At 46.1% G+C, this 26,925-nt stretch overlaps 1 protein-coding gene across 2 annotated transcripts in view; it reads left to right on the top strand.

Annotated features, from left to right (window-relative positions):
- Positions 1-26,075, top strand: part of WDR82 (WD repeat domain 82) — a 125,825-nt gene extending 99,750 nt beyond the window's left edge. For both annotated transcript variants that reach the window (XM_078661466.1, XM_078661467.1), the window contains exons 7-9: positions 804-873; positions 24,123-24,265; positions 24,472-26,075. In XM_078661466.1, the coding sequence (XP_078517592.1) occupies positions 804-873; positions 24,123-24,265; positions 24,472-24,501 (243 nt within the window). In that variant the 3' untranslated portion in view covers positions 24,502-26,075. The remainder of the gene's footprint in view (positions 1-803; positions 874-24,122; positions 24,266-24,471) is intronic.
- The last annotated feature ends 850 nt before the right edge of the window (positions 26,076-26,925 follow it).

Here is a 26,925-nt window from a genome sequence, read left to right as displayed (position 1 = left end):
CCCTATATTGGTACCAGAAGCATTTTCCCTGTGATGAGGCTATCGAATTGCCTATCAATTTAAATCCGAGTATGTTGGAAAGGAACCTCTGTTTTCGATGTCTGCAAAGAGGTAATTGAGTAGATCTAGGAAGTGCAGAAAAACCTACATTTTGTTTGACGATTTGGAAACCAGCAAAATCCTACCTTTGTTTTATAATTTGGAAACAAGTAAAAGAGTTAGCCAGCCTAGCTTGGCACAACATGCTGAAAGAATGTGTAACGTAACTGTTCTGCAGACATTACATTTTGTGACTAGGTCACACAACAGGGTTCAAAGAGCAGCTGTATTTTTTTTAGAACTAGTGTGTATAAGAGTTTTGAAAGAGTCCTACATATATGTTTGCAGATCATTCTATTGATGCAGATACAAATCTGAACAGTTAGGACCAGTATTATTGTACTCATTTCTCTTTGCTTTTACCTGAACCCCACTTCCTCCATATTTGCTACTTTTTACTTCTTGTGTAACGAGTGAATCTATGATTCAGCTGTTGAATGGCAGAAGTTTGCAAATCACTTGTCTGCTGCAAAAAAGCTGTAACGGGTAGCTCGTCTGCTGAAAAAAACTGTAATAGGTAGCTTTTATTGCTTTACTATGACAAATCCATTTATTATGTTAATTCAGTGGCAAGTTTTACTATTCTCTAGGGACGGCTGTTTGCAGGAGCAAAGAGGTGAGAATGTGTTGGTAAGGTGAATGTGTGATCACTGTGCATCCAGCACAATAGCAGATGTATTTCTAATATACATATTTTTTATTAGGGATATAATAACAGTAAAGCGGTGACACTGGAGGCATCTTTCACACCTGATTCGCAGTTTATCATGATAGGTAATGTTACATCAGCTTTTTTCCTTGTTCTAAAATTTTAATAACTTCCTATTCAGTTTAAATAAAGGTTTGTGTTTTTCATCTGAGTTTTCTATGCCGCCTCATTCTTCCTACCAGACTGTATTGTGTTCTGTCTGCCTTGGGGTTTTCCCTTGCCAATATAACTGTGAAATGCGATTTTAGGTCAGATTTGTTTTTCCCCCAAATTGCTCTTGGATGTGAGATTGCAATATTTTGCTCTTCTAGTTGTTTTTTTTCAGTTTTCCTTCACACTTGATGTTAATCTTGACTTCCGGAGATTTAACTTGATTCTTTGTGCAACAGTCAAGATTAGGCATTTGTCATCTGGCTCAGTTAGGCAGACTGTAATAAAAATAAAATTGCCAACTTCTGCGGTCAAGTTTGTTTTTGAAATAAAAATTGACTAACACTATTTCGATGTTAAAAGACCAGTATGGTGGGGTATGATAACTCAGCCTCCATACATTTTTTCCCCCCTGCTACCTCCAAGCATACTTGATGGGCCTATAAAGGAGAGGGTATAGGAGATTGATACTAGACTGACCATTTGTAGCTGCTGAACTTACTGGTGAGTAAAAAACACGATATCCCAACTTGTATTATTCAAGAGACAATTAAACATGTATGCGAAAAGCATTACGTGAACAGAAACAAGGAGACTCATTTGTTTATGAAACGTGCTCATGGCATCATAATAATTGAGAAGAAAAAGGGGGTGGGGAAAGGAAAAACTAAATGTAACATGTTTAATTGTCTTTCTTGAATAATACCAGTTGGGATATTGTGTTTTTACTCAGATTGTCCACCCTAATCCCAATATGTTTTATGGGTCATACTCCTGTTCTACTTTACAAGAACTTACTGGTGAGGCGTAAAGTCATCTTAAATGAAAGTGTACAAAGCAAGACAAACCTCTGCTAACCTGTCCTACTCCTGATCGTGCATCACAGTTCTTAAATATGTTGACTAAAAAGGAACTGCCTTTCACTTAAACATCCCCCTCCCACCCCTCCCTCTGATGCTTCACCTACTAGCAGCACTCTTCTCAGATTTTCAGGACCTTGCAGCTCGTGAAGTGAACTATCTCAGCAACGGCGCACAGGCTCGAATACTTAACCCCAATACCCCTTTATTTGTCTCCTCCGACTGGATGATGGTCCCTCGGTCACGTGCAGCAAGGGCATTTCTGCTGCCTTTCTTACCTATTATACTCTCATATACACCACTCGCTGCCCCCTGCTTATGACATGCTTACAGATAACCTTGCTGAAGTGGATATGGTCTGGCATGATAGGCCAGCAGTCCCTAGCCTCACCCATTACCACTGATAATCTCGCAGGCCATTGATGACCTGAGCGGTAATCGAGCCCTGGGCACGGACAGATTATCCGCATATCTTATAAAACTTCCAAATCCTTACTGGTTCCCGATCTATGGGAATTGCATCGTTGGTGCAAATCCAACAATCACTGGCATGAATTTAATTTCAAATAATTACACAGGGCATACACTACACTTGCTAGTGAAAATGGATCCCACCAAATCACACTGCTGCTTTAGATACGCAGCAGAGCATGCAGAATTTTCACATCTGGCGTGGAACTGGGCACCAATACTAGCATACTGGGAGGAGGTTTTTCATCAACCGTTTCGGCTGATTGAATCCAAACTCAGCCCGACTCCGCTGATGGCACTGTTGGGCTATGTTAAGCAGCTGGAGTTTGGTGTTCTGCCGCCATTGCGTTGCTTTTTGTAAACAGCCGGTCTCTCTACACTAGGGTGACGCCACAGCCCAACACCGAAGGTTAGGATTCAGGACTTAATGTATTGTGACTGTTCGAGGCATATGGGCTGCAGATGGTACATTTATGAATAGATCGCCATCTGGTGTTGGGCTCGGATGATTGCACTTTGTTTTTCTTCTGGAGAAGTCTTTGTCGTCATCGATGACTCCTCCTCTGGGTGTTAGTGCGCATGGGCATCGGCTCCATCCGTAGATTGTTTTTTCCCGCCATCGGGTTCGGATGAGGATCGAAGCGCTCCGGATCGACTTCGATAAAGAAAGTTAAATTCGGCGCGTAACCATCTCCAATTCGACGGTATTGTTATCGAACGCGACTACACTTCCATCTCGACGTGTTTCGAAGAACGACGACTACGAGAAGACCAGCTCGACGTAGTCCAGCCCGGAGTCCATGGAAAGGACTCCATTCAAAAAATGTCCAACGTGTGGTGCTAAGTTCCCACACAAGAACCTACACGAGGTGTGCAACCTCTGCTTGTCCTCTGAACACGAATCCAGGGACTGTGAGACCTGTGCAGCATTTTCCTCAAAATCGACGATTAGAAACCGTCGAGCCCGAAGACACGAGGTATCGAGAATGCAGTCACAAGCAATCCCGGAGCTGTTCGAGGACCAGCACCCAGAAGAGGAGGAAGAAGAGGGCGACGAGGCGGGGTCAGAAGCGGACGAGTCCGACGTCGAGGAAATCGACTTCCAACAAACCGTGAGTGGCGACGTCCCTTTACCAAAGAACAGACCCCGCACGGTGTCGACCCCGCCCTCGAGCCCGGTCAGACAACTGAAAAAAGTTTCAGACGCCCCGCCTTCGGGCCCGGCACCGAAACCGAAACACTCGGTCTCCCATCATGGTGGTTCCGATAAACGACCCACCCCGACATCGACACCGAAGCTCCATATCAAGGACAGCTCGAAGTCGAAACAGTACATGTCGACACCGAAACACGCTTCGACGTCGAAAACAACCTCGACACCGAAGACACACTCGACACCGAAAACATCGGATCCAAATAAAATCTCGGTACCGAAAATACAAATGGACAGTCAGAAGAAAAAACACCTGTTGGACCCGAAAACTGCGGTACCGACACAGGAATATAAAAACGATCCTAAACAAAAGACTCTGTTTATTGATCCACAAACTGGCAAGGTAGTCACAGAACTACCTAAAAAGAGGAAAAATGAACAATCGGACGACAAAACTCCTCCGAAGAGAACAATGGGGACAAATACAACTCCTCCCCCTTCCCCACAACCTAGAGACACACCCTCTTCGCCTACTCCTCACAATAGAACAACTATTCCTCCCACACGACCATCTACACCTACAACAGACGTAGAAAGTGACACAGGGGAGGGAGAACATCCTGGGGATGATGAAGACACAATCCCAGAGGAGGCAGACCCATGGGAACAGTACAATGTAGGGTCAGATAACGATAACGACCCTGAATTGTATCCGTCAAAACCTTCACCTCCTGAAGATAATACTGGGTTTGCGCAACTCATTAATAGAGCAGCAAAATACCACAAGGTAGAACTACATGCAGAACCTCAAATAGAGGATTTCCTATTAGAAACACTACCCGCTGCACAAAGAACATCAGGAACACTACCAATGCTTAAGGGCCTTCTCAATCACACATCAGAGATATTCCAAGAACCAGTGAGGGCTAGGGTACTGAACCCAAGAATTGATAAGAAATATAGGGCAGCTCCAAAAGACCCAATATTCATCAAAGGACAAATTCCTCTAGACTCACTCGTGGTCACAAACGCTCGTAAGAGAGCAAACTCTTTATCTACAGGAGAAGCTCCACCTCCTGACAAAGAGTCTAAGCTAATAGATGCCTCTGGCAAGAGAGTAGCATCTCAAGCGGCAAACAGCTGGCGCATAGCTAATACACAAGCACTACTTGCAAGGTATGACAGAGCGCATTATGATGAGTTAGAAAAACTCATCACACATCTCCCTAAAGAACATCAAAAGAGGGCAGATCAACTCATACAGGAAGGGAAGTTAATTACTAACACTTCAATCAAGTGCGCCCTAGACGCGGCAGACACTGCAGCAAGATCCATAAACACAAGCGTCATGTTAAGGAGACATGCATGGCTCAGGGTTTCAGGGTTCAAACAAGAGGTGCAAACTTCATTACTGAACCAACCTTTTGATGAGAAAACACTTTTCGGCACAGGGACAGATGAGGCCTTGGAAAAGATGAAAAAGGATACGGAAACGGCTAAATCAATGGGAGCATTGCAACAGCCGACCCAAAGAGGTTCCTTTCGTAGATCCACCTATAGAGGAGGATCCAAAAATACAGGTACAAGCCAGCAACAAACCTCTTTTACACCGACATCACCCAGAGGTAATTCTAGAGGTAGTTACAGAGGTAACAACAACAAGGGTAAAGGTCGCGGAAACGACAACAACCGCAACTCTCCAACCCCAAATCAGTGACTTCATACAGCTCCCCCCAGACCATATAACACCGGTCGGGGGACGCCTATCACAGTTCCTACCTGTCTGGGAAAACATCACATCAGACAGGTGGGTGAGACAAATTATCCAACATGGTTATTGCCTGGAACTCACATCTACCCCACCAAACATCCCCCCCAAACAGCATCCAATGAAACAAGATCACTTAACACTGTTAAAACAAGAAGTACTATCTCTGCTACAAAAGCATGCCATAGAGAAGGTTCCAAAGCAACAACAAGGAACAGGAGTATACTCCCTATACTTCCTAATTCCCAAAAAGGACGGGTCTCTAAGGCCAATACTAGATCTAAGACCTCTCAACGCATACATAAATTCGGAACATTTCCACATGGTCACGCTCCAACAAGTACTTCCTTTACTGAAGAAAGGGGACTTTCTTTCTACACTGGATCTAAAAGACTCTTACTTTCATATCCCTATTCACAAAGCCCACAGGAAATACCTAAGGTTTCTGGTAGAAGGACAACATTATCAGTTCAAAGTCCTTCCGTTTGGTGTCACGACGGCACCAAGGGTGTTCACAAAATGCTTAGCAGTGGTTGCAGCCCACCTAAGAAGACAACAAATACATGTCTTCCCATACTTGGACGACTGGCTAATAAAGGCCAAGTCACAAGAAGAATGTCTTCAGAACACACAGAAGACAATTCACATGCTGCACCAACTAGGGTTCACTGTGAACTACACAAAGTCACACCTGCAACCAAGCACGGTTCAACAATATTTAGGGGCTACTATAGACACAGAAAAAGCCAAAGTATACCCCAATCCAGTCAGGATCCAGACAATGCTTACAATCATTCAAAGATTTCAGCCACAACACTCACTAACAGCAAAAGTGTTCATGCAGCTATTAGGAATGATGTCATCCCATACTGCTAATACCATATGCCAAACTACAAATGCGTCCGCTACAAGAATGTTTAGCGACACAGTGGAATCAGGCTCAAGAACAGATTACAGATCTGGTGTTGGTAGACGACCGCACACACCGCTCTCTGAAGTGGTGGAACACAACAAACATTGCCAAGGGGCGGTCGTTCCTAGAACCAATTCCACACGTGACAATAACAGCGGACGCATCGCTCACGGGATGGGGAGCGCATATGGAGAAATATACAGTACAAGGAAGATGGAGTGTGCAGGAGAGAAGGCTGCACATCAATCATCTAGAACTACTAGCAGTGTTTCTAGCATTAAAAGCCTTTCAAATGCACGTTACCAACAAAGCAGTCCTGATCAGAACAGACAACATGACAGCAATGTATTCTATTCAAAAACAGGGAGGGACGCACTCTCTCCAACTATCCAGACTAGCGCAGGAAATTTGGAGATGGGCCATTCCTCAAAACATCTATCTGTTAGCAGAACACCTACCAGGAGTTCAAAACCAGATAGCAGACATCTTAAGCAGACAGTCGGAACAAATACACGAATGGGAACTGCACCAACAAATACTGCAACCATTCTTCCAAAATGGGGACAACCAGAGATAGACCTATTTGCCACTCATCAGAACGCAAAATGCCAAAGCTTCGCGTCCAGGTACCCACACCACCGGTCTCAGGGCAATGCGTTATGGATAAATTGGTCCAACAAATTTGCATACGCTTTTCCCCCTCTCCCACTAATCCCATTAGTGGTCAGAAAGCTGCAACAACACTCAATGACCATGATACTAGTAGCACCCACGTGGGCAAGACAACCGTGGTTCACCACGCTCTTGCAACTCTCACAAGTGCCACACCAAAAGCTAAGAATTCGACCCATGCACCTTACACAGAACCATGGAGAAATAATGCACCCAGATCCCACACAACTGAACCTAGCGATCTGGCTCCTGAAATCCTAGAATTTGGGTACTTAGATCTACCCCCAAATTGCATGGAGATAATTAAGCAAGCGCGACGTCCCACCACCAGAGCATGCTACGCAGCGAAGTGGAAGAGGTTTGCTATATACTGTACCACTAATAATATCAACCCTCTGGACGTATCAACAAAGGAGATTATTTGCTACTTACTACACTTACAGCAATGTAATCTCGTGTATACATCTATCAGAGTACATCTAGCAGCTATAGCAGCGTACCTACAAAACAGGCAGCACATATCCCTGTTTAGAGTGCCAGCGATAAAAGCCTTCATGGAAGGCCTTAAAAGAGTCATTCCACCAAGATTACCACCTTCACCGGTCTGGAACCTCAATGTAGTACTCACCAGACTAATGGGACCACCTTTCGAACCTATGCATAGGTGTGAAATACAATTCCTTACATGGAAGGTGGCCTTTCTTATAGCCATTACCTCACTCAGGAGAGTAAGTGAATTACAGGCACTGACAATACAAGAACCATTCCTACAATTACATCAGAATAAAGTGGTTCTTAGAACAAACCCAAAGTTCTTGCCTAAAGTAATTTCAGCATTTCACATCAATCAACCGGTGGAACTACCAGTCTTTTTCCCAAAGCCACAGACGGTAGCAGAAAGGGCCCTACATAGACTAGATGTCAAAAGGGCCATTTTGTACTACATCGAAAGGACACAAAATTTCAGGAAAACTAAACAACTATTTGTAGCATTTTCCCCAACACATAAGGGCAATCCTATCTCTAAAGCAGGCATCGCTAGATGGATTGTAAGATGCATACAAATATGTTACATAAAAGCAAAGAGAACATTAACTGTTCCTCCTAGAGCTCATTCTACACGTAAGCTAGGAGCATCTATGGCATTTTTAGGAAACATTCCCCTAGATGACATATGTAGAGCAGCAACTTGGTCTACACCACATACCTTTACAAAGCACTACTGTGTTGATGTGCAGGCTACACAACAAGCCAGAGTGGGCCAAGCTGTATTAAAAACTCTATTTCAAACAGTTGCGACAGACACGGGTGACCACCGCTAGGGAGATAACTGCTGTATAATCTATTCATAAATGTACCATCTGCAGCCCATATGCCTCGAACGGAATATGCTACTTACCAGTATGCATCTGTTCTTGGCATAGAGGGCTGCAGAGTGGTACATGCCCTCCCTGCCTCCCCGGAAACCTGTGTCTGTCCCAACATTATCTTACTTAGATACACTTACATGGGCATATCTTTATGTATTCTACTACACTACTCCATCTAACCCTACTATGGCAAAACAATCTAAGGATGGAGCCGATGCCCATGCGCACTAACACCCAGAGGAGGAGTCATCGATGACGACAAAGACTTCTCCAGAAGAAAAACAAAGTGCAATCACCCGAGCCCAACACCAGATGGCGATCTATTCATAAATGTACCACTCTGCAGCCCTCTATGCCAAGAACAGATGCATACTGGTAAGTAGCATATTCCTTACTAGTAACACAAATGCTACATTGCAGCCACCTACCTCCAAACCCAAAAACATGGCAGCCATTGCGGTCCTATTTATTACTTTACCCGGAAGATGGATCACACTATAATTGAAGCATGCCCATTTTGGAATGGCTCTGTTTCCTTTCTCACAGACGGTCTTCCTCTTGCCCTTAACCTCCCAGTTTCGAGGCATTAGAGGTGGGGACCCTCCAGGTTCATCTGTGAGTGCAACCTTATTTAACTTATTTGGCTCAATTAGTCCTTGTTTCACCAAGTTAGGGTATAAGTACTGTCTTCTACGTAGATACTTAACTAATGCTATCCTTCCAGCAGCTTAATGACACTGTAATCTGGAATTTTCAGTGCTTTCTTGCCTCCATTGTGCAGTGGATTCACAACAGTTGTCTACAACTCCACTCCGAGCCAAACATCAAGATTTCCTTTTTGGTCAGCTTCCCCTCTTGATGTACTGCGTCTGTCCATCCAACTTAGCCCCCTTCTACTGTAGCCAGTGAGTCTGGATGGACACCGCACTCTCCTTAAAACCTAACGGCACAGCCACCGCTGCTACATGCTTTTTTTTACTAAAGTCCCTGAGAAGCTTCTAAAGTATCTTCCCCTAAATGCTTGCAAAAGCGTTGTTCAGGCACTAATTGCCATGAAGTTGGATAACCTTACTGAATCTCTCTAAGGGCCCCCCTTCCCCACCTCAATCTGCTTTCACCACTGCAACGGATACAAAATGCCCCAGCTAGGCTCATCCTGAATATTCACAAATCCAGTCTAGTAGATGAGGGTTAAAAGATCTGCACTGGCTTCCTATAAAGTAAAAGGTAAAATTCAAAAACACTTACGATCACTCTCTGAGCCTTCCACCTGCTGGGCCACAGCTGCATCAGAGACTTCGCTCTTCGTCTCAACTTACTGTGTCCCCAGATTCTGAAAAGCCAGATCTGGGGGCAAATCCTTCTCTGGCCTGGCTCCCGGATTCTGGAATGCTCTTCCTCCCTCCCTTCACACCATCTCTAGCAAAAGCTTGTACAATGCACAGTTGAAAACCGTGCTGTTTGGGGAGCTATAATCTCAGATTGTGGCAAGTGCCAGGATGCTTCTTTTGAAGCAGCAGTTGCGCTTCATAAAAGTCTCTTCATTCAATCATTTATTGACCCTTAACCACTGGTGACCATTACCACAGCCACTTCCTTAAGAGGTAGGGGAACGTATTTAGACTCCTTAACCTTTCAGGGCTAATGGACTCTGCAACAGTTGTAAATGTACATTAATTTCTAGGCGTTGACTGCTGTGCAACTGGCACTTGAAGCTTTTACACTAATTTGTAACAAGACTGTGCTAGTACGGACAGACTATATGCCTGCAGTGTTATACATTCAGAAATAGGGGAGCATTCACTCTCCCCAATTGTCAGCCTTAGCACGAACAATAAGGCCGGAGGCTATTTGTCATGAAGTCCTTCTCTTAGCAGAACACCTAAAAGTGGGCAATGATTTTGCAGACCTTATAAGTTCTTCAGCGGTACTTTCACAGATTGGCATACCCCCTGTATCAACTCATGTAGAGGAAAACTCAATGTTCAAGCTTCAGCCACAGTCCTCGGACAATGCTTTATAGATGAATTGGTCAGGCATATTTGCATATGCTTTTCTTAGACTACCCTGAATCCGTATGTAGTTGAGAAAATGAGACCAGCATCTGGTAGGTAGGGGGATGTTTGGCACAGTGGAACAATCTTAATGTTGACCTTGTGCTAGTGCATTGAGTTTCAGGGAGGGATCACGAGTCACCTTGAAAACTAAAACCTTAACTTCAAAATAAAAAAACTTGCAATGCCCGGTGTTCATCACTAGAAGGCAGAAGTGTGCAAAGCATGTGAAACTACAGGTTACAAACTGATACAGATAAGTAACAGTTAACATTCAATCTTCCACTGTTCGATTTGAAAGCTTGATTAAGAATTCTCTGAACATAGTTGGCTGTTGAAGGATGGCACATAAATTCAGTACATAGCAAAGTGGGCAATAAGATTCAGTTCGGGACCAGTATCTAGAAAACTTAGGGAAATGTGTAACCTCTGTTTAACCCCGGAACATGGAAGGAGAGATTGAGACTTGTGATCGTCAGGCTCAACGTCACGAGATGAAACACCAAGGTGGCTCCGTACTGGATATCTTTGGCGAAGATTCAGTCTGAGAAGAAACACAAACTCAAGGAGCTAAGGAAGAACACATCTCCATGTCAGACTCCGACATGGAAGAAGAGGAGCAAGTTACACCGGGTCAGCGTACCATGAGTACAGAAGACCCCTTGCCCCAACAACACAAGACTAAAAAGGCCCGGCTTTTCCTCTACCTGCAGGCCAAGATCAGCACCAAGTAAAAGTATTGAGCGCCATGCTACCGGGCTCGAGTAGACCCCATGCCGGCGCCGAAACAAAATCCTCGGCGCCAAAATCAAAGCATGTTGTGGTCCACGTTTCATTTTTATCAGACTAAATCTTCTGTATCGAAGAGTTCGGAGCCGAAACTTTCAACGCCGAAAACAGCGAGCAAAGATAAAGACTCCTCCAAAAGAGCCTCGGCCCAATGTTCCACCTTGGGATGCAAAACATAAAGAACTGGTTCTAAACCCAGACACTGGTCATACCAATGCCAATGACTGAAAAGGGGCAAATGGGCCAACCGGAAAAGTACCACATTCCCCTGAAGAGAGAAAATGTGGGTACTAACCCTTCACCACCATATATTCCACCTCCTTCAACCACTAATCCTCAATTATTCATCACACCCACTAACTCACCACTACCACTGTTGCCTGACCCACAGGATCAAGGGAATGGCGATGAGGATAGGCCACAGGATCTATGAGAGGATTACGACACTGACTCAAACATGGATAATTACCCTGACTTGTATCCATCCATCCAGACCATCACCACCTGATGACAATATAGGGTATATTGAGCTCGTTAACAGGGCTGCTCATTATCATGGGGTGGAACTGCATAATGAGGCTTTAGAGGAGGACTTCTTGTTTGAGACCCTAGGTTCCTCTGAAAAAAACTACCCATACACTGCCAGTTCTTAATGGGATGCTTAAACACGCAGATGAGGTTTTCAAAGATCCTGGAAGGGCAAGAATCAAGCCTAGAGTTGAGAAGAAAAATAAACTGGCACCTACTGACCCTACTTACATCAAGGGTTAGATGCCCTTGGACTCTCTTGTGGTTTTCAATGCTCGCAAGAGAGCTAACTCACAGCACAGACCACAGGTGAGACCCCTCCTCCTGATAAGGTGTCCAAGTTAATTGATGCCTCTGGCAAAAGGTTAGCCTCACAAGCAGCTAATCACAGGCGCAATGCTAATGCTCCAGCTGTGTTAGCCAGATATGATAGTGCTCATTATGATGAGTTAGAAAAACTCATGCAATTTCTGTCTGAACATAAATGTAAGGCAAATGATCTATTTCTGGAAGGCAAACTTATCACCAGTACCTCTATCGAGGGCGCCCTAGACACAGCAGAGACAGCAGCATATGCATAGAAAACCCCCGTACTGCTATGCAGACATGTATGGTTGAGATTTCAGGTTTCAAACCTGATGTACAGGCCTCTATTCTCAACCATTTGACAAAGAGCACCTCTTTGGTCCAGCAGTTGACACCTCGCTGGAAAAGATTAAAAAATATATCGAAGTCGCAAAGTGGTAAAGAAGAGGCAGAGGCAACTCCACACGCACTTTCCCCGCAAATTACAACCGGTGAATTTCTTCCGCTACCCCTGATCATTCCATTCCTGTCAGGGGATGTCACTCAATTGCTCCCTGTCTGGAACACAATCACCTGAGACAAATGGGTTTTACAAATTATCCAATATGGTTACTGCCTGTGTAAGTTAGACACGCCCCAAACATTCTTCCAAGATCACACGCAATGTCACAATAACATCTTACCCTTCGATTTTTTGTTTTTGTTTTTGTTGTTAATCTCCTTTTTTTTTTTTTTCGGCATTTTGCAAATTTTTTAAGTAGCCAATCTGAGCAAATCCTGTTAATCATGAATAAATGTTTGCCAGTAGTACAGAAACGAGCTCTCAACAGGAGAGGGTGTAACAGACAAATTGTATAACAATGACTACAGGAAGTCCAATGACTGCGCCTATCTAGAGGCACTTCAGGGCCAAAAAAGTCTTACCACTGATCGGCATGTAAATAAGTGAGACATGGTGCAAATTGCAGAAACTGTGGACATAGGATACAACAAAAGGACAACATGAATCAAGAAAGGGGTAGGAGAGTCGCTTGAGGTCTGCCACCATGACTAGTGTAGTGGAGGGGAGGGGGGCCCGGGTCATCAGAACTCGGCAACAATGAAGTTCTGTAGTCAACGGGTCAGTGTCTTGCAAGTCAGTGCTATTCACCGCCCGTAGTACATCTTACCCTTCGAAAGCAAGAAGTTCTCTCTCTGTTACAAAAGAAGCAATAGAACCAGTTCCATTAAAATATCAAGGGGCAGGGGTGGTACTCCCTGTACTTAATTCCCACGAAAGATGGCTCTCAGGCCTATACTAGACCTCCGAGAACTAAATCTATATATTCAGTCGGACCACTTTCACATGGTCACACTCCAGCAAGTGCTCCCGCTCCTTCAACAGGGCGATTTTCTGTCCTTTTTTTACTTAAAGGATGCATATTTCCATATCCAATACACCCTGCTCACCGCAAGTGTCTCAGGTTCGTAGTTTCAGGCCAGCACGATCAGTTCAAGGTGCTCCCATTCGGAGTAACTACCGCACCCAGGGTTTTCTCCAAGTGCCTGGCAGTAGTCGCAACTCATCTATGAAGACACCACATTCATGTCTTCCCATATTTGGATGATGGGCTCATAAAAGCCAACTCCCAGAATAGCTGTCTACGTCACACTCATAAAACAGTGCAGTTGCTCCATGCTCCAAGAAAAGTGAACGTTGAAGCAGAGGAAAACGCTATTGACATTAAGAGGAAGCAGTGACTTAACCTCGAAGCCGTTACGACTGCATAGTTACTAAAGAAGGAATTCAATATGATTCTGAGCTGATAGAAGATGCCTATTAGAACAGGATATAAATGACTGCAGATCTGACCTTCAGGAGCACAGGGTCATCTTCCTTGGGGGTTGCTGCATCGGGCTGGCCGGTGAGTCAACTTGGTCGACTGGATTTTGCGTTTCGGTGGTTGTGGACTGCAGGGGAGTAGCTCCTCAATTCCAAGGGAGATGTCCACCCATTCGCAAATTACCACACAGTCTCCTAGGGTTCATGAAGGCTGATCAGCCACAGGATGAGTCGCTGGTCATGATAATCGAAACTGGGTGCAGTCAGGATTTGGCATCATAACACCACAACAGCCTTCAGTTCTTGCGGCACTTCGTTCTCTCTTCGTGATCTTTCAAATCTGAGTTCCTGGTGTAAGGGGTGCCACCTAAGTACTCAGTTTAGGGGCGTTAAGGGGAGTGACCGGTAGTAGTCAATGGGCTACTTAACTTTACAGAGTTCACGTCCTCTGTATGGCCACTTCCTGTGGGGAGTGGGCTTAACCCTGAACCAGAGAGCCTAATTCTGCCAAAACTAACATGGTGGAATTCAACAAATCATGTCCACTTCAGGTAGCCCACCTTAGGGGTGGTAGAAGCCTGAGAGGGAAACACGCCTCCTTTCTTGCCAATTTACCCGCCTGTCCTGTACCAAATGGGCCTGGGGCAGGTGGTGGCACCTAGCCAGTCTGGGAAAGCTTAGGGTCACGTATCAAAGATGGCAGATTCCTTTGAAGCCTTTTTTTAAAAAAAATGTTTTTATTAACATTATCAACAAATCGGCAATGCTGACAATATACAGAGAACCATACAATAAAATCAGAGTACGGGAGTCCATATCCATTTCCATTATAAAATAAAAGTACGTTGCATAAAAATGTGATAATCCCTTCAGCGATGCAGTCCCTCTCAGGCCCCCCACCCTATCTCTAGTCTTCATCTGAGCTATCCCCATCGGGCTCAGGCAGTGGGTCACAGATTTCCCCTCGGTATGTATTCTAGGCTGCCCAAATTGTTGTCCATTTACGGGGGCTACCCCAACTGGCATACACTGTGCATTCTGTGATCATAGTCGGATCCATATCCCGACACCACGCTGTCAACGAGGGTAGTTCCAGCGCGCCCCATTTCTGTGCAATGTTCCGTTTCGCCACCATTAGTCCCAGTGTGACCCACATCTGCCCGTGACGCGAGAGATCATTAGGTTCCCATATGTTAATTAGGCACCTACGCGGTTCTGGCAGTAGGGACACTTCCATGACTTGTGACATTGTTCGTAATACCTGTCGCCAATATTCTGTCAATGCTGCACACTCCCATATGGTATGTAGGAATGAACCCTCCTCTCCGCACCTTCTAAGGCAATATGGGTCTTGTGCCCTGTGTAATTTATGCATGGCGAGTCTGGTGTAGTATATTCGATGCAAGATCTTAAGCTGTAAAAGTCGGAGGCGTGCAGGGATTCCCACCTCCCTGGGCGATGCTAGGGCTTCCTGCCATTCTGAGCCCTCTGTCACCCAAGTCTGCCACCCACTTGTTCCTCAAAGAGACAGTCTGGTCTGGCAGATTATTGATCAATTTCCTATAGGTAAGAGATGTGGCTCTTTTCTGCATGTAGTCGGTCTTCTAGTGGGGAGGCCTCGGGGACCTCGGCATCTGGTGGGATCACTGCTAACAACGCATGTCTAATCTGCACATACCTGTATGTCTCGGTCGGGCCCAGTTCATATTGCTGCTGAAGTCGGGGAAATGGTATCACAGTGCCCTTGTCCCACAAGTCCCCCACCGTGGAGATCCCTATATTATCCCACTGTGTAAACCCTTTGCTATTTCGCAGTTGTCCCAGTTTTTTTGTGTCCCAGAGTGGGGTAAGTTTGGTTATAACCCCTCTCCATCCCAACCGCGTGTGCCATAATGTAGCCGGGTGCCGCGCGGGCCCGTTAATTTCAGCGTTAACCCTTTATTAAAGAGGACCGCTAGTATGTTGTGTTCTCCCAATTGTGCTCTAGCCGCCTTATACGCTGGGTCATCTTGGGGCGCATGGATCCACTGGTTAACGACCTTGAGGTGTGCCGCCCAATAGTATAATTGTATGTTGGGGAGCGCTATCCCGCCGTCATACCAGCTTTTATGTAGCTTTGTCTATGCTATGCGAGCGGGCCGGTGTACCCAAAGAAGTGTTGACACCTGTGCAGCTATTTGCTTGAAGTATCGGGGCGAGACCGGAAATGGCGTGTTATCAAGGGCGTAGAGAAACCGGGGTAGGGCCATCATTTTATATAGTGCCGCTTTACTGAGGAGCGTAAGGGGCAAAGACGCCCAGTGTACCACATCTCTCCTCAAGCGCTTCAGAGGTGGCCGAGATTCATGAGATGGAACTCTGCTTAGTTTTGGGTAATATGAATTCCCAAGTACTTAAAGGAATCAGTAGCCATCACCAACTGGCAATTCGCCGGCAGCTGTGGTGGAGGTCCCTTCAGTACATAGAGCGTCGATTTGGACCAATTTATGGTATATCCTGACACTGTCCCAAAAGTATCTCAGATGTCAAGGAGCACTGGTATGGAGTGGTCTGGGTCTGTGAGGTACACCAGTATATCTTTGGCGTACAAGGAGAGACGATCCTCCCATCCCTCTTTCCACCTAATTCCTTTCAGCAATGGGGCCTTCCTGATCAGTGTCTCCAACGGTTCCAACACCAGTGCAAACAAGAGCGGCGATAGCGAGCAGCCCTGTCGCGTCCCTCTTGCTAATGGTATCTCGCCCTATAAGTGCCCATTGGCCGTCACCCTGGCTAAAGGTCCCGTGTACAAGAGCCTCACCCATGCACAAAATTTAGGATCAAATCCCAGATGTGGGAGAACCCCGAAGAGATATCGCCATTCCACCATATCAAACGCGTCTAATGACAATACTACCGCCGGCTCTGATAACGAGGGAGCCTTTGCTAGTGCGCCATGTAGGCGTCTGAGATTGAGGGCCGTGTTCCTGTTGGGCATGAAGCCCGATTGATCAGGGTGTATTTGGTGTGGCAAGTGTGCCATCAGCCTGTTCGCTAACAGTTTGGCTAAGATCTTAGCTTCTGCATTCAGTAGAGATATCGGGCGGTAGGAGGTGCATTCAGGCAGGTCCTTACCGGGTGTTGGGATTGCCACTATTGTTGCAGTGCGCTGGTCCAGCGCCAGCTTGCCCTTCTCGAAACTTTCGTTGTACATCGCCAATAGAGGCGGGCTCACGGTCTCTGCTGTTTGCTGATACCATTCAATGGGAATCCCATTGGGTCCCAGTGCTTTTCCGGACTGTAGTGATCGAGTCGCTAACTGTAGCGCTTTGGTTGTTAGGGCTGCTTCTAATTCCAAGGAAGCTTCCTGCGTCAGCGTTGGCATCTCAATCGATTGCAGAAATTCCACAACCTCTGTCTGTTACATTCGAGGTCGGCGTATAGACTATTTGAAAATGGTCTGCCAGTGTATTCACAATTAATTCTGGGTCTGTCGTGAGTTGTCCCCCCTCTTGCCGTATATGGCGTATACCCCTAATGCTACTCTCCCATTTATCCAGCCAGGCTAACACTTTCCCGGCTTTATCGCCTACGTCATATATTTTATGTTTGGACGCAGTCAGATTGATCATCGTCCTCTCTTGCAGGTGGTCTTTATATTGCTGTTGCAGAAGGTGTAAAGTGTATGCCTTGTCTGGTGTGGGGTCTGCTGAGTAATCTGTGTCCGCAGCCTGCAGTGCTAATTCTAAGTCTAACAATTCCCTCTGTTTTGTCCGATTGTGCCCTGTGATTGACGCTATTGCCTGTCCTCTAAGGACGGCTTTGTACGCTTCCCATAATGTGGATTGCGACGCCACCGACGCAGCATTCTCTGCAAATAAATATTTTGTGGCCTTGCCGAGTTCTTTTTTAATCTCGGGGACACGGAGATAGCCAGGGTAGATGGTGTATATGCTCTGGCGGGATTTATGGTGGTAGGAGTAGGTTAGTATCACCGGGGAGTGGTCAGATGCCTCGGGGCTTGATGTCTACCTCCTTCACATTTTCAAAGTTGGTACCTAATGTCAAGAAGTAGTCCAGTCTGGATAAACTTGTGCACAGTGGAGTGGTATGTGTATTGGCAAGCCGTAGGGTGTGCGTGTCTCCAAACATCAATGAGTCCCATTGCCTCCATAAAGCTTTGGAGGCGGGAGGTACCCGGCGTCGGAAGCCTAGCTGGGTATTTGTCTACGGTGGTGTCTATTACTGCGTTGAAATCTCCCCCAACGATAAGGTCCCCCTCTGGTAGTGCTAGGAGAAAGTCGCTGAGCGCCACTGTGTGTAATGCTGGTGGAATATAGACTGACACAACAACAATGAGTCTGCCTCCCCACTGACCCTGTAGTGCTGCAAACCGTCCCTGGTCGTCAGTCTTAGTCTGAAGGACCATGAAGGGGGATCTTTTCTTTATCAAAATGCCTGTCCCTCTTGAACCCGAGGAGAACTCAGATTGCACTGCCATTTTATACCCCCATCTGTCCAGTGCCTTACATGTTGTCCTTGTGAGGTGTGTCTCTTGTAATAGCGCTAATGTGGGGCCCTGACGTTTCAGGGCCTGCAATACCAGACCTCTTTTTATTTTGTCTCCCAGCCCTCGAACATTCAATGTCACAAACTTTAGAGGGGCGATCGGGGCATCTAGGGTCGCATTCAGGACCCTGTCAGGTTGTGAAACTAATGCCATAGATGTGGTGTATGGATATCGTGAAGTGTTGCCTAACCAACTCCCTCGCTGAGCCGCTGGTCAAACATTCCCCTGTTCTATCATCACTGCCTCTACAAACTAGATTCATGCTAAACAAAATCGAAACTCGACCCCCCCTCGCTCAAAACCCTCCTTGCCTCCCTGCTAAATGGGCTAAAAACCGCCCACCACCCCAACTTAGCAGAGTGCTTCTTCCCCACCCCAACCATAGTACTTGCTTGACGGGGGTAAAGAGTCCAGTGGAGGTCGTAGTCCTTCCTCCCCTCCATGGCCCGCCTCAGTCCGGTATCCAAGGCCGGCACGACTGCTACTTTGTCAGGATGGGAGTAATCTCCCGGTCAACATCGGGCTCGGAGGATTATCCCTGACCGGTCACTTCTACTTCTGACAGTGGTGAGTGGGCTGGGTCCGGGCTTCGCACTGTGTGGCTGCTTGAGTCTTCCTCCTCTTCTTGGCTGTGACGGCCCTTAGCTCCGCGTCGTGGTCTGTCAACTAGTCTCCAGCCCTCAAGCCAGTCGTATGCCTCTTCCGGGGTCTCGAAGAACCACGTTTTGTCCTCTGCCACCACTCTGAGACGGGCAGGGAACAGCATAGAATAGGGCAGTTCCTGTGCTTTTAGTGCTTTCTTCACCTCCAAGAAACTGCGCCTACGACGGGAAACCGCTACTGTATAATCTGGAAAGAAGGCAATTGATGAGTTGTTGATCCGAATTGGTGGGGAGACTCTCGCTGTTTGTAAAATGGCGTCCCTGTCTCAAATTAAAGTCTCTAGCGAGCACTGGCCTGGGAGGTCCCTCCGGTTTAGGCCTCCTGCATGGGACCCTGTGCTCTCTTTCACCTGAGAAAAAGCTGGAGAGGCCTTTGGGCTGCAGATGCGTGTTTACCAAATCTTCGACGTAGAGGTACATGGCTTGGGTACCTTCGCTTTCTGGTATGCCAAGAATACGTACGTTGTTGCGGCGCGAGCGCCCTTCTTGGTCGTCGAGCTTCTCTGCTAAGTGTTTGTTCTCCACCTCCAGTCGGGACAAGGCTTTCTGCATCTCTGTGGTGTCCGTCACCAAGGACTTGGTTACTATTTCCACTTCTTTCACTCGGTCCGCCATTTTGTGAAAGTCCGCACGGAGTAGCGTGACATCCGTTGAGATCAACCCCACTGTAGTCTGGATGCTCGAGAGGGCCGCCATAATGTCTTCTGTCTACTTTTTTGACCTCTCACCCTCTGCTCCTTTATCCGTGGAAGTGTGCCTGCCCCTCCGACAGCGACGGAGGGCCTTTGTCAGAGGCATATTTGTCCAGTTTGGCCTGGGTGGTGTGATTACGCGGGCCTCTGCCCGACATGGCGTCGGTGGTGGGGGCTTTTTGCGATGAATCGCGTAGCCGTAGATGCTGTCGCGGCGCGTGGTCTTTTCAGGCATGCGGGCGTAGATTCATGGACTGACGCTGTCCCAGGGAGTGATAGTAGCTCAAAGTTGCGTGGCCCTGTGGTCCAATAGTCCAAAATTGGAAGCCTGTATTGATGTCTGAGTACAGGCGTCGCTATGCGAGCTTTCACTGTTCCTTCAAATAGTTCAGGGGCCCCGGAGGGGGGGAGGGGGGTTTGGGGTTAGTAAGAGCGCCGTGGGGCACGTTCGCTCCGGATCCTTCCCCCTCCCACGGTGCAACACTCATCTTGGCCGCCGCTCCCCTGCATCAATCACGGGTCACAGATTACGCCAGGCCCCAGTCCCTGTACAGTTGGTGGGTTGCCTCAGGCCTCACACGATCACAGGCGCTTCCCGATGTCACAAAGGCAGTAATTTAGCAAGGCCTGCCGCTGTCTCTCTGCGCCAGCATCTGACGGGGGGGGGGGAAGGGGCAGAGTAGTACTCCCAGTGTGGCTGCCACGCACCTAGTCAGCATGTAGGCTCCCGGCCTCACTGCCGGGGAGCTGCTCTTCCCGCGATTGTGCTCGCCGCCGTCAGTTAATTCAGGGCCCCCATGGGGTAATGCGAGCGTCGTGGGGCGCGTTGGTGCTGGTTCTTTCCTCCTCACACGGGGCAACACTTGGCTTGGCCGCCGCTCCCCCGCCTCAATCGCGGGTCTCAGATCACGCCAGACCCCAGTCTCTGTGCAGCTGGTAGGCCGCCTCGGGCCTCACAAGATTACCGGCACTTCGGTGTCCGATTCAGTCCGGGATTGCACCGATTCGTGCCGCCCTGTCCCAGACCTCAGCTCGGGCCCGTAGAGTGTCGTAGAATAATGGATAATTGATCGGATTTATGTGAAGGGCTACACCGTCCCCGGAGCTCTTCAACTAGGCAGCCATTTCGCTCGGCTGCTAGCCACGCCCCCTCCTTTGAAGCCTTTTGCCTTGATATGCTGATTACTTGGCCATCCTGCTTGGAGGAGGTAACACCACCTCTGACCGGTGCAGGTATTGTTTCTACCCTCGGAGTACAGGCTCTCACCTGTAAGTGGTCAGAAACCTCTCTGTGGTAGTTGGTAGGTTTTCTGGGACACCTCTGGGGTGCCCTCTAGGCGCATTTATTAATAAATCTATCACTGAAATCAGCGTGGGCGTATTAATGAGGTGTATGATACCAAAACATTTCTACTTTCAGTGAAGCCATCATGTCGCTGGGAAACTCGTAAATACCAGTGTCTAGCTCTTGACCCAAAATGGTTTCCCTGTTCACTTGTTAAATTGAAGAATCGACCTAGACATCACAGGGGCATATCTGCTTGTGCAGATATGTCCACACATGTAGTATAGGACGCCCTTCCTTTGGGCTGTAAGGCCTGCTAAAGGGGTGACTGACCTATACTGCATGCATTGTCTGTAGGCATGGCACAAAGGTGATGTCTTCACTCTGTTATTGATACAGCCAAAAAGCGTATCACTCCAGACCGGAAAAACAAGAAAATTGATGCTTGTCAGTGCAGTCTGTGTCCCATTGGCAAATTCAATTGGCTTGTTCTTCCGGTACAGCGGTTTACACTGGAACCTAATGGCAGTCCTGGTAGAGCACCTCCCAGAGCAGTATCGTAAGAAGGGGCAGCAGTTCGTGTTAGAGATGATCTTCCCTTCTGCTTTTATGTGCAAAGGAGGAAAGGGGAATCCCAAAGATTGATCCTTGGATTTTTATCTCGTGTGATTGGGTCAAAGGAAATTCTGGTTATGAATCAATAAATGCTCCAATCAAAAATGGCAAACACCTGTTGCCAACATCGCCCCCTTGGCATGGGAAGCTTGCATCAAAGGCCTCTATGTAGATGATTGGCCCATCTCCTGTAAACTCAAGAGCTCTGTAAAGGGAACCAACAGACCTTTGGCATCACGAAGTCCGGCAATTGCAGACATCAATAAGCCAGGACCAAGTAGTGACAGTCCTCAAGTTGATGCACTCAGGGGGTGCCCCTGGCCCGAGTGGCGTTCCAGCTGTGGTATTCAAATAGGCTCTGACCTGATGGGTCTCAGTAATAGCTTCCCTATTCCAGTGGTTGCTGTTCACCTTTTGAGGTTTTGGATCCCAGCCTTCCCCATATTTCGAATGACTGTTGCAGGCAGAATCGCCCCAGGCAGTAATCACCCACCCACAGACTACATCGAACCTTCATTCTTTGGGGTTCACTATCAACATGCCAAAGTCACACCTGACTCCTTTCTAAACGCTTCATTTCATTGGAGCTTTGCCGGACATAGTTTGTGCCTTTCCTCTGCTGTAGGGAGTCCTGGACATTTGGGATATGATGCCGATATTGCAGCCTGGATTTCGGTAACACCTACTCTGAGGGTACTGGGTTTGATGGCCTCTTAAATCCTGCTAGTAAAACACACCAAATAGCATATGCAGTTTCTGTAGTAGGATCTGAAGTCCCAGTGGGTGCAGCATCAGGGGAATCTCTCCGACAGAGTTCAGATTTCGGAAAAGACTGAAGGAGATCTGTAGTGGTGGCTATTAAACTGCAGACTGGTCTGTCAGATTCCTGTCCCTTCCCAGAGTTGACAGTGGTGGCGGATACATAATTTCTTGGCTGTGGTGGCCATCTCAGAGGAGGTGGAGATCAGAGGGCTCTGGTCTCTGGAGGAAATCTGAATCCACATCAACTTGTTGGAGTTGCACTACATTTGCTCAGTGTTGAAAGTCCACTACCATCTATCAAAGGGAGGCTGGTTCAGGTGTTGATGGACAACACCGCTGCCATGTGGTACTGCAACAAGCTGGTTAGCGTCATGGACACTGTCCTGGGAGGCCTTGCGCCTCTGGAAACGGTTGGAACATCTTCCTGGTCTTGCACCACCTGGGGAAATGTCTGAACCCAAGGGAAGACCAACTCCACACTCGGGAGATGATGCAACGTCTCTTCCAAGAATAGGGAGACCTTTTGCTAGATCCATTCGCCAATGCAGACAACTTACAGTGTCAGTACTTATTTATTTATTTATTCAAAGTTTTATATAGCGCGAACAAGATCCTTACAGATATCAGAGCGCTTCACAAAGACAGGGTAGGGGCAGTAGGAATGAACAGAGGTAATGGGAGCAGTATAGTAGTCACTAACGTGATTGGATAATAATAACATACATAAAACATATCAATATACAATCAGGTAAACAAGTAATATAAGACGGCACAAGTCATTGATCCCACTACAGAGGAGTTAAGGATCAATGACTTGTGCCGTCTTATATTACTTGTTTACCTGATTGTATATTGATATGTTTTATGTATGTTATTATTATCCAATCACGTTAGTGACTACTATACTGCTCCCATTACCTCTGTTCATTCCTACTGCCCCTACCCTGTCTTTGTGAAGCGCTCTGATATCTGTAAGGATCTTGTTCGCGCTATATAAAACTTTGAATAAATAAATAAGTACTGACACTGTAAGTTGTCTGCATTGGCGAATGGATCTAGCAAAAGGTCTCCCTATTCTTGGAAGAGACGTTGCATCATCTCCCGAGTGTGGAGTTGGTCTTCCCTTGGGTTCAGACATTTCCCCAGGTGGTGCAAGACCAGGAAGATGTTCCAACCATTTCCAGAGGCGCAAGGCCTCCCAGGACAGTGTCCATGACGCTAACCAGCTTGTTGCAGTACCACATGGCAGCGGTGTTGTCCATCAACACCTGAACCAGCCTCCCTTTGATAGATGGTAGTGGACTTTCAACACTGAGCAAATACTTCTGTGCGCTGGAGTTTCCAAAGCAGCTCTCTAGGAGATGCATACTCATTGGAGTGGATTGTGGGACTCCTGTACGCCTTTCCGCCTGTGGGACTCCTGCCCTGGGTCTGCAAGATCATGAGGACCAAGTCACCCTAGTGGCTTCAGATTGGGCAAGGAGAAATTGCTATACACCTGAGTCTGAGCGTTCGATCTCCGATCAGGCTGCCCCTTCAGGAGGATCTCTTGTTGCAGCAGCGGGGTCGGGAAGACCTGACCCTGCTGCTGCAAGATTTTCTGGATCCAGTCTTACGCCGGAGGAATATTCAAAGGTAAGGAATCTGAGTCTCTACCAGAAAGGTTGTTACAGTAAGTAACTTAATTTAGGGGCATAAAGATGTTTTCATCTCAACCACTATATGGCTGTATAATGTACATCCTTTTAATCTTAGTGTTAAGTGTCAGTTAGCTAACCGGTTTTTTTTCTTCCCTGGATGTTTTCAATTGCTTTTTGATCCTGTTGATCTGATTTCCAGCCATAACAATGTATAGGCCTATTTATACTTTATTTTCTTAATTTAAATTTGTAGGGTCCGAAGATGGAAAGATTCATGTCTGGAATGGTGAAAGTGGAATGAAAGTAGCTGTTCTCGATGGAAGACATACGGGTCCTATAACTTGTTTACAGTTCAACCCAAAGTTCATGACTTTTGCAAGTGCGTGCTCAAACATGGTAAGCTTTTTATGTTTCTGGTCCAAAGGGCACCTGCTGTTCAGGGTTTTATAAACTAGTCAGTAGACCTGAACTCAATATTCTGGAGGTTGTAGTATGTGAAGGAGCCTTTTGTGTCATTAATCTTTTTATTTTTTTTTATTTTTGTTGTACCTCACCATACAAGCGCAGTTGATAACTATGCTCGTATTTTTTTCCCCTGTCAGGCATTTTGGTTGCCGACGATAGATGACTGAGTGGGAACAGCTGGACTTCCTCGGAGAACAGTACCAATTTGCTGAGGGAAGATTGTGAGGCAGCACTGAGGGATTTCTCCTTTTGAGCTTACTTGTGATGAGGCAGATGTCTTTGATTCTTCATGCTTCTTCTACAAGTTCCCTCATTGGTCTTATACTCGTATTACCGTTGTATTCGAAGAGGACAATCCATTTCGTCGTGCTTCCTGCGTGGTTAGTTCTGATCTAACAGTGCAGTGTTATCCTTTCTCCGTTGACTCATCTGAAACATACAACATGCTGTTACTGTTCTCTCATCTGACTTGGGTCTCCAGTTGACTTGTATGAAGTGGCCAACTCTGCATTTCTCATTTGCCAAATTGAAGGTGAATGATCATGCTCGTATTCAAAGTTCACAAGAGATTATCATCTATTTTGTAGACTGCCAGTCGCTGGACTTGCATGACATACTGTCATGAACATTTGCGTGGCAATCTGCTGTCAAAGGTGCTCAGTGCCCCTAAGTATCACTTGCCTGTGGTTTTCATCCTAATAGCAAGTGCAGGCACTGTGCAAAACTAAAGGATTCTGATGAACAAAACAAGACTTATTGACTTTTGAAACCATTGTAGTTTCCATGTTTGCATCCTTTACACACTGTATTACTCTTGGTTGTCGTTTTTGTCTTGTACATATTCATCATAAAGGGGAGGGGAGTTGTATTTTTTTACTGTTGAATATTAAAAAAAAAAAGAAAAAACTTAACTGACCAGGTAGTGTGCTATCCAGGTCGTTGTCCGTGCCATACTGTAGACTTGATTCTTGCGGATTGTTGCTTCGTCAAATGAATCTCTGCAAGAGCTTGAAGTGATCTTCTGTTTATTTACAATACCCAACTTTATTTGTAGTTCATTGTGAGGCTAGACCCAGGTGGATCCTTGGGCAGGAAAAAGGCCCCAAGAGAGGAATTGCAATTGAAACTAACAGAAAGATTATTAAAACAGCGTGCAAAATAAGGGGCGGGAGACTACAACATTTCAGCATATATCATAGGTCTTGGCAGAATGCAATTTTTGTACTTTATGTTCTAGGCCCTAAAAGCTTGATCAGTGATCAAGGGGTATGTTTAGAGCACTTCAGTAACCACCTTTACACTACCTAGTTGGCACTTGGTCTAAATTGCTGCCTAGGTAGACGTTTCCTATTGTATAACCTGATTGCCGATTTATTTTGAAACTTTTCCCTCTTGTGTTGCTATTTATTTCCTGAACGTTTCTTCCTCCCTGTACTACTTTTTAAAATATTTGTTAATTGCTCCCCTGCTTTTAAAAAACAAAACTAAACTGGCAAACATTAACGAGTTCTTGGTTTAAACTGCAGGTATTTAAATGTGTTGTCCCATCTATCACCTTGCCTGTTTTTGTATAATCATGACCAACATTTAACACAGTATTGTAAGTGTGCACTAACTCGAGTATACAGTGGATACATATTTCCTTTTGTAATGGTTTTTGATGCAGCTAAGCATTACAATTAGCATCTTTCTTTGCATCACATTGAGTGCTCAGATCAAAATATACTATTCTATAAACACATTTTCTTGGATTATTGTGGTGTAAAAAATATTGTCATGTTACACTCGGTTTTTCATCCTAATTTCCAAATGTTAAGAATGCCAGTAATGTGTGTGTGTGTGTGTGTGAAATCATCTTTATATGGCCTACTCCGTTTTTAATGATATGGTAGCATACGCTGTGTGGTAGTAGTAATTTCCTCCCTATTTTGCCTTATGTATGTGTTGATTTTAATGTAAAATAGCTGGCAGCAATATAAAAATAAGACATTTATCATTTCAGCTCGCAGGGATCCTGCTAGAAAATGGTCAGTTGGAGCACTGTGGTAAAACATGCACATTTTGATCCAATATATAGACATTTTTGCCTAATGCAAGTTAATGTGAGATGGTCATATGACAACAATTACCGTATTTTCCGGCGTATAAGACGACTCGGCGTATAAGACGACCCCCTACTTTTCTTGATAAAATGTACGTTTCGTGCTATACTCGCCGTATAAGACTACCCCCATTTCCAACGCAGTCCAACGCAGTCTGCCTTAATTGTGGAAGTACCATGCATCGCAAGCGGTTGGAGACACGTGTGCAGCTGCAGTCTAGGTAGGACTCACGGCGCCATTTGTTCTGTTTGCTTCTGACTTTTTGTTTGGTTTTGATACTTGCACAGTGCCACCATCGCCTACGTAACGTCAGTTCTTGTGTTTGAGTGCCCTCCATTCATTGCAATATTATACCGTACCTCTACTTGCACACATGTCACTTTTTCCTCCTGTAATGCACCATTTCCTATTGAGAAGCGGTCTGACACCTTCGGGTGAAGTCCGCGCTATGTAAAAACGCATGAATACATACCGTAAATTTTGGCACCT

Source organism: Lissotriton helveticus, chromosome 9 (genome assembly GCF_964261635.1).
Source record: "Lissotriton helveticus chromosome 9, aLisHel1.1, whole genome shotgun sequence".
Classification (NCBI taxonomy): domain Eukaryota; kingdom Metazoa; phylum Chordata; class Amphibia; order Caudata; family Salamandridae; genus Lissotriton; species Lissotriton helveticus.
Note: the sequence above shows the minus strand (reverse complement) of the source record. Positions and strands in the feature narration are given on the sequence as shown.